We start from the raw sequence: 8,998 nt of genomic DNA, 5'->3' as shown, positions 1-8,998 counted from the left end.
TATTTAAAAGAAAATGAAGAATGCAATGAAACAAAAAATATAAAAAGTCACATAACAATATGAAAACATTTTAAGACAATCGTCAGTTGTCTAAAACTTGTCATTCAAAAGTCAGTTCTATTAAAAGTTAAAATACAAGACAAGGATCTAAGACACTTTTTATGTTGTTACATCTTAAATTAAATTATTAATCGTCAACAAAAAAATAAAGAAACTTTTAAATATTATTTATCTTTGTTGAGAAAAAAAACAATAAAATAAAAAAAATTAAAATAATGACACAACAAAAACATTAGAATTTACAACTCATTTCTACAATGAAGTAAAAATTTTTCTTGTTCTCACTTTCAGTTTCTGTACAGAAAAAAAATCAATTTATAAAATCTGAACAAAAACGATTATTTAAAAAACCAACAATTTTCATTTTATACGGTGTAAAACTGTTTATTAAGATTTTTCTGTTGACAACTCCATCAAAAATATCAACTGTTGTGTATGCTTAATCTAAACGCATTATTTAATATAATCCATCCTCCTCCTGAATTTTTCAAATGGAACATTTCAGAAAATGCATGTGGTGGATCATCATCAGTCTATAAAATATATGAATATAAATATATGAGTAAGATAATAAAAATAAAAAACATTTTTCTAAAATGTCTGTTTTAAACCTTTAAATGGCTTTTTTATAATTAACATTAAATCTCTAAAATTTAGCTTATGAAAATTGTTTTTAAGGGTTGCACATGTCCATTGAACATTTGATGGTTTCCTAATATTATATATGAAGTTTTTCATAATCATGTTGATTGGGGGTTTCAAAAGAACCAGAACTCCTTTAAGAATATTGGGCACTCTAATTGTAAAATACACTAACATATTTGACATATCAGGCCTTGTTTTAAAGCGTTACGTGTAGAGCGATTTACATACATCTTAAGAGATTTTAAGTAAGCAGTAAGCAATTTCGGTTAGGCAACTTTTTATCATTTTTTAACTTTTAAATTATTCTATAAGCGGTAAGATAAAAGAAGCAATTAATTTTAAAAAAAGTAACGTTAACTTTTGAATGTTTATTTAAAAATATTCGTTACAAAATTTGAATGACAATTACTTTTGATATAAACATTATTTACAAATAAAAAAACTAAAATAAAATCAAAAGTTTATTTTTATTTTATTGTAATGATTGATTTTTTAAACTTAAAGCAAAGATAAACATAACTGAATTCTGATAAAAAATATATGATTTAATTTAAAAGTATTTTAATAAAAATATACAATTTTATTCTGATAAAAAAAATAGAGCAAAACCGAGTCATACCGCACATCATATTCTGCACACTGATCAAAATTATCAAATAAAAACTAAATGCATATGGCTATGAAAAAAATAAAAATAGATTCAAATACAGAACCATCTGCTCTATTCGAATTAATAAAACTATATACCGATTCATTTCCATTTTTTTCTTTTTTTATACAACTTTAACGAGGAGTCAAAATTTTTTACATATTTTTTATCGTTGCAAACAAAATGGCACTTGTACGGAAACTGATACAAAAATAATTTTAGCACTATCTTGTTGGAAATTTAATTTTAATTTTGATAATATATTTTTTATGCAGCTAGAATAAAAAGTTAAATAAAAAATCAAGAAAGTAAAAAAAACACTTTTTTCTAATAAAACTGAACACTCGATTAACTACTTAGTTTAGTTTATTGCAAATGACAAAGCGCCCATCTTTATCTAACTAACTTAGTGTTAATTCCAGTTTAATTAAAAATGAACTATAATGTTATTTGTTGATATAATCATATCTTACTCATTAAGAACAAATTATTATATTATTTCTCAATATAATCATCACTCACTCAATTTAATTTAACTCACTCACTTTAACATGTCAACTAAAAAAACAAAAGCATACAAGAAAAACGATATACTAGCCACATTAACTGATATGAAAGAAAATAAAACATCACAGAGAAAAGCTGCATTCAAGCATGGCGTTCTTGTCTCAAGGCTCAAAGATTACAAAAATAACAACAATAAAGGCTTCCATGGCTCAGGAACAACAATGGTACTATCAAATGAAAAGAAAAGATTTATGGTGCATGTGTTCCAATTACTTGGTGACTGGGGTTATGGTTTACCCCAATTGAAATTCTAGAATTTGTATGTGGCTACCTTAAACGTGAAGATCAATTGCATTTATTCAAAAATGGCAAGCCTGGTAAAGACTGGTTTTATGCCTTTATGAAGAGATGGTCAAAAGAAATTTCAACAAGAAAAACAGATAACTTAGCATCTAAAAGAGCCGCTTTTTATACGCCACAAATAATTGATGGTTTTTTTCAATGCGTCACCAAGCAATATCAACAGACTGATATAACTTCTGGGTCGCATATTTGGAATTATGATGAAACAGGTTTTTCGGGTGATCAAGGCAACGCAACCGTAGTGTATCAAAAAGGGACAAGACGTGCATTTAAACTTACTGGCAACAATCAAAAAAATTCATTATACTGTAAAAAATTGTTGCAACGCTGATGGGGATTTTGCATCACTATTTGTGATATAAAAAGCCAAAAGAAACTTACCTCCTGACTGGGCAAGAGGTGGTCCAGTTGGCACCAAATATTCAATTTCAAAACCAGGTTGGATGGAGCACAATATGTTTATTGAATAGCTAAAAGAAGTATTTATAGCTGAAACTGAGCAAATTGGTGGTATTCATATTTTAGTATTAGATGGGCATACAAATCACATAACTTTGGAAGAGGTATTGCTGTGCAAAAAACACAATATAACCTTGATTTGTCTATCAGAGCACTCTTCACATATTCTACAACCATTGGATAGAGGTGTCTACTGTCATGTCAAAGAAGCATGGAAAGAAATTCTTACAAAGCATTACACAGACTCAAAATGTAAGAATTTAGATAAACAAAATTTTCCACTGTTGCTCAAACTGCTGTACGAGAGTGGTAAATGTTTTACACGCTTACATGCAATTGCTGGTTTCCAGTACAATATCTTATTTCCACTTAAAAAAACAACATAAATCATAAGGCATTAGCAATCACACAAATATTTAATCCACCTTCATCAACTTTAGCAGCCTATGCAGCACCGACACTATCTTGCTCAGACAGAGCTTCATTATCTTCAATAGCCACCGCCGCACCTACTCAAACTACACACCAATTACCATCTTTCTCAACTACATCAGCTTCAAGTTTTGATAGGTATCAAGCATGAGCGCTGCAAAAACAGTACCAAGATAGAGTTGAAGCAGTTTTTTCAAGCCAGAAACCAATCGCATGTTAAGAAATCGAAGCAGTGCAATGTCAAAACTTGGCGGAAAATGTATTACTGAAGAAAATGTATTACCAAAGAAAATGTGATCAAGTTCCTCAAACAAAAGGATGAAGAAAAAGCAACAAAGGAAGCCGTGAAAGTTGCTAAACTTAACGCAAAGCGTAGACTTTCTATGCCAAATACTAAAATGCCTTAGCATAACAATGCTGAGCAACCTCAGCAAAACAATGAAGAACAAGTACCAGCAGCCAAACAATTAAAAGATGCAAAAGGTAAAAAGTGTAGAGTACAGTAAAGAAATGTGTAGTTGGAGCTAAATTTTTTTGTTACAAAAAATGTAAAAACTTAATTATAGTTTCTTAAATATAAGTTGTGTTAAAAAAATAATAAACAAAAAAGTTAAAATTTAAAAAATTCAATGTTTTCTCAAGTGTGGGGTTTTATCAGAATGTCGCCTAAAACCGCACAATTTTTTTTTCTTTACATTTAATATTTTCAATAATTTTTAAAAATTTTTTTTTAACATATATTTGTATTATCTTATGTAGTTTTTTATTACTTATCTAATAAAAAAAAAGAAAAAAAAAAGAAAAAAAAAAGAGAAAGAAAAAAGTTATTTAATTTTTATTGAATACTGTGCGGTTTGACCTGGTTTACTCTATATAACTTAATTAGGACTTTAAGAATATATATTTTAATTTTAATTTAAAAAATATATTTAAATTTATTAAAATTAAAGTTAATGCTTGGGTTTAACTTAACTGTCAAATTTATTTAAAAATATTACTAAAATGTTATTCAAGATTGAAATTTCATTTGTTCTTAAAAAAAAAAATAACTCATTTTTAATGCAATTGTTTTTTTGGTTTTCCTTCTTAAATTTTTTTTTTAAACTCAAAATTAAATTTTAAATCAACAGCTGCATCAAAAATCTGCACAAAACTTAAGTTAAACTTTGTTTTTTTATAATGCAAGTTAAATCGCAATTATTTTTTAATAAACTATATATACAGCGATATAATTTTAATAATAAGATAATAAACTTCTAATAAATAAAGTAAATAAATTAAAGTAATTATTTTATTTGTTACTTGCTAATATTTTTTAAATAAAAAATCGTTTGCAGTTGCAAAGTCACAATTAGAAATTTAAGAAATTTCTAATTGTGACTTTGCAATATTCATTTAAAAAACTATTCTCAGCTCTAACTTGCCCCCATTTAGAATATTGTGCTATATCTGCTAGGTACAGATTGATCATCTGTACCTAGCAGCTTCTTAAAGGCAAGCCTAAAATGGAAAGCGTATTAAGAAGATCTTCTAAACAAATTAGAGGCTTAAATGATCTCCCGTATGAATAAAGACTATTGGCACTTGATATGACAGGTGTAAAATACAAAAATCTAATTAATGTCTTCAAATGGTGCAATAATAATAATCATGATAAAAACTTATTTGAAATCGATAACCAATTCATTACCCATGGTAATATATTTAAACTAAAAAAACAATGGGTAAAATGGGTACTAACTTTTTTTTCATAATAATAGTTAATAAATAAAACTCTCTTCCTAAAGACATCATAAAAGAATCTTCACTAACAAAATTTAATACATACTGACAACCATCTCAAAAATGAATGGCTTCTCTATAACTGAGATGCATTTCTTTTTATGTAAGCAGGTTGACAGGCATTATATGCATATACAATTTAGAATAGATAACATATTTATTAATGTATCAAAATAGACATTTAATGTTTTAATAAGTTTTATTATATAATACTTAAATTATGTTATATATCAGAGGTTATTCTCTACAGCGACAACCGTTTTGATTGATGTGCACAGAAAAAAACTGGATGAGTAAAAATTTTTATAGCATAGAGAGACAGACACAGTAAAAAGATGCAACTTTGCTGAATGACAAGCCAAGCGAGAATGAATTTTGGTTGATCGAGAAATTATCTCATTTGAGCAGCAGCTATAATAGTATTTGTAAAAAATAAAAATATGCAAGCGTACAACAATGGGAGAATGGCTCAAACTTGGCACATAAAGCAGGTCAAACTACATTTAAAATGTGTTTTTGGACCTAGCATAAAATCTACAAGCCATTACATGTCCCAAGCTGTTACAGAAGAGAGATCAGATTAAAGATCGGCTTCTTGTTCTAAGCAATCAAAATATGAAGAATTTTTATTAAGAAAAGAGTGTAAAGTTGAGTCGCCTGCTAATAGAGCCACTGTAGATGTAAGATTATCAGAAAGATCATTATTGTAGATAAGAAACAATACAGGAGCAAAGATAGAACCTTATGGTACTCTTTAAGTCATTGGAAATGAAGAAGTGTAGGCCTTCAGAATGACTTTAATACTGCGGTCAGAAAGAAATGATTTAATAATCTTCAAACTTTTATATAAAGAACTAATATTAAAGAGAAAACTAATCGAGTTAGTTAGAGAGGTTAGAGTGTTTTCAAGACTTTTTAAGTATTGGAACCACTTGTTTTTTATGTTAATTAATCTGCCTAAGGTCATGAAGCTCACTACAGTCAAGAAGGATACTTTAATTGTGGTTACAGCCCTCTTTCAACTCTCTAACTCTGAAACACAAACCTTGACAAACAAGGCCACTGCGCAGAGAAACAAGTTGAGTGTGGTACTACCAGGGATATGGTGGGGATCGAACTCGGAACTTCTTGCTTATAAGAAGTTCACCGCAACACTACTGTATAATATTTAGCACTTATTAATAGTTAAGCTAGAATTGAAAATAGTTCTGGAAAACACTTTTGCAAGACTATGATAAAAATGTTGTCTGAATCATAAGCCATAAAAGGTTTTAATTGAGAATTAACTTTAGCACCGGAAGCCAGAGTCATTTGGATGTCTTACAACAAATTAATTTGTTTAACTGAATTTTAAATGAATTAAATCAGGCAGGAAGACTATGGTCATTAGATTTAAGAAACAAAGATCAAGAGAAAGAGTTCTTAGCAAATAACTCTGTCTTATTGCAAATAACTTATTTGCAAATAACTCTGCCTAAACTGAGATGACTACACCCTATAAAATAATGTTATCATGACGAATTCTCTCACTTTACTACCTCATAATAAAATAATAGAAAATGGTGCAGAATAATCTGAATTTAAAAATTAGCAATAACTTAAAAGATGATGTATAAATTGGTAATTAAATTTTATTTTTATTTGTTTCAAAAAAAAAAAAAAACTCAAAAATAATAACTTTGTACCTTTAACTGCCCATTAACAGTAATCAAAACACCATTATCTATTGTTGGTTGACCATCAACTGTTGTTGGGATATGCTTTACAACTTTAAAAGGAAGCTCCTAACAAGATAAATATAGTAAGCGCATAACTTAGAAATAACACCTTGATCTGCTTTGTGTTGGATAGATAGATATTTATTAGAAACATAAAATACATGTTCTAAAGGACACAAAGGCCCATACAAAGATGGACACTAACAGCGTGTCCATAAATAAATTCAAAAAAACTGCACCACTACAAAACCAATAACAAAATTATAAAATTACAAATATTATAAAGAAACAAAATTATAAAGAAACAACTAGTTGTTAGTTTTAGAATAAATATTTATCTTATTTTTAAATGATAAAATATTTATGCATTCAGAGCATCCGAGGCCATATTATTCCATATGTCAGCAACTCGGAAAGAAAAAATATATTTTTCTTGAATCCAAGCAACAAAATTGTTTGCGTATTTTATAAATATGACCCCAGGTGTGGCTATTTTTGTCAATCTCAAAGAACAAACATTGTTCAGTGCTAATAAATTTACGGAAAATTTTAAAACACATTACTAAGTCAATTTTAAGGTGCCGAACTTCAAGCGATTCTAAACCAAGCAACTGTAGTCTATTATGATAGGACAAATTTCTAAGGTTCCTAATTTTCTTAGTAAATTTTCATTGGACACTTTCAACTGATTTAATCAATCCAATTTGGTGTGGCGACATAACTTGCGAACAATATTCTAAAATTGGTCGTATATAGGTAGTGAAAACTTTAACTAGGATACAAGGGTCGCGAGATTTAAAACATTTCAAAATTAAGTATGCTCTAGAGTTAGCTTGATGGATGACATTAGAAATATGTTTTTTATAATTAAGGTTAGAGTCCATTGTAACTCCTAGATCATTTGGGTTGGAGGACCAAGCTAAAGTACACTCACCTAATTTATAGTTAACCTTTATACCTTTGCATAATGAGGGAGATACTATTCTAAGTGAAAAACACTTACTATTAGCAATTTTTAGTTGCCACATATCTGCCCATATTACGAGTCTATTTAGAGCAACAACTAAATCCTGGTTTAGATCCATGTCACGGTATGAACTATACAACTTTATATCATCTGCATAAAGTTTTATACGACAATACAGATTATTAGTTAAAGCAGTTAAATCATTAACATATAATAGAAACAATAAGGGACCTAACACACTACCCTGTGGAACTCCACTGACAATATGTATTGAAAGAACTACCGACCCTAACTTGTTGATATCTATTGGTAAGAAATGCGGAAATCCAATTTAGAAGATATGTTATATGATGCAAGTTTAACTAATAATTTTAAATGCGAGACAGAGTCAAACGCTTTTTGGAAATCAGTATATACAACATCCATTACTTGGTTGTCAAGTGCGGTGTTCCGATTGTTTGCAGATTCTAAAAGATTTGTACAGGTGGAGTGAAGTTCAGGAAACCATTTTGATTATGAGTTATTAGGCTACGTTGAGTTAGGTACTCTATAACATGCACATTGATCATTCTTTCCATGACGCGACAACAAGTACATGTCAATGAGATGGGTCTATAATTATTTGGATCCACAGTAGCTCCTTTTTTAAAAATTGGAGAAACAAATGCACGGCACCATTGATTAGGTAAAGAACTAGACTTAAAAATGGCATCAAATATAAAGGAAAGCGGAATACACAATAAATGAGCTAACTTTTTCAGAAGTATGCTAGGTATGCCATCAGGACCGTACTAGCGTTAAAGATTTATAAACTGCTTCTGGTGGAAAGTTTACTATTTCAATACCTATTGAATCATTAACATAACTATTAGTAAATGGAGAATAATTATTATCATTCATAAAGACATAAAAATATACAAAAAAAACTTTGCCCTTTCCTTTACAGCCTACAGGTACTATTTAATTATAAGAACTATAAAAACTTGTATAATAAATAATTACCAACAACTTTTTCATTATTGCTTCAACTCCGATTTTCGTATCTCCTTCAAATTTCATTAATGAAGACTCATACTACATATTGTAAAAAAATGAAAAAGTTAACAGATTTAATTATAAGTTTAAAGAATTTAAAAAAATAATTTTGCTCTTTAATTTATTTGATTACTTTTATTAACAACTTTTGATCAGTTTCACTTCTTTCCAAGAGAGAAGTGAAACTGAAGTGATCACTTCTCCTTTGGGGAGAGGGAACCACTGCAAGGCTCTATTATCAGTATATGATTTAGGAAGATTGTAATATGTTAAACTTAAGAAAGTTTTAATACCTATAGAGAATATAGTAGAACTTAGAAGAAGTTTATTATTTGATAAACAATGATATTTAAGGAACAATATTACATCTATTTATATATA

At 28.7% G+C, this 8,998-nt stretch overlaps 1 protein-coding gene across 1 annotated transcript in view; it reads right to left on the bottom strand.

Annotated features, from left to right (window-relative positions):
• Positions 1-258: 258 nt before the first annotated feature.
• LOC100214988 (nuclear transport factor 2) overlaps positions 259-8,998 on the bottom strand; it is a 16,073-nt gene continuing 7,333 nt past the window's right edge. Inside the window, exons 2-4 of the mRNA XM_065820057.1 lie at positions 8,585-8,656; positions 6,583-6,681; positions 259-593 (exon numbers count right to left, since the gene is read on the bottom strand). Of these exons, the coding sequence (XP_065676129.1) occupies positions 483-593; positions 6,583-6,681; positions 8,585-8,656 (282 nt within the window). The 3' untranslated portion in view covers positions 259-482. The remainder of the gene's footprint in view (positions 594-6,582; positions 6,682-8,584; positions 8,657-8,998) is intronic.

The sequence above is a fragment of the Hydra vulgaris genome, chromosome 15 (genome assembly GCF_038396675.1).
Source record: "Hydra vulgaris chromosome 15, alternate assembly HydraT2T_AEP".
In the NCBI taxonomy this organism is placed as follows: Eukaryota; Metazoa; Cnidaria; class Hydrozoa; order Anthoathecata; family Hydridae; genus Hydra; species Hydra vulgaris.
This window is presented reverse-complemented; position numbering and strand designations above follow the sequence as displayed.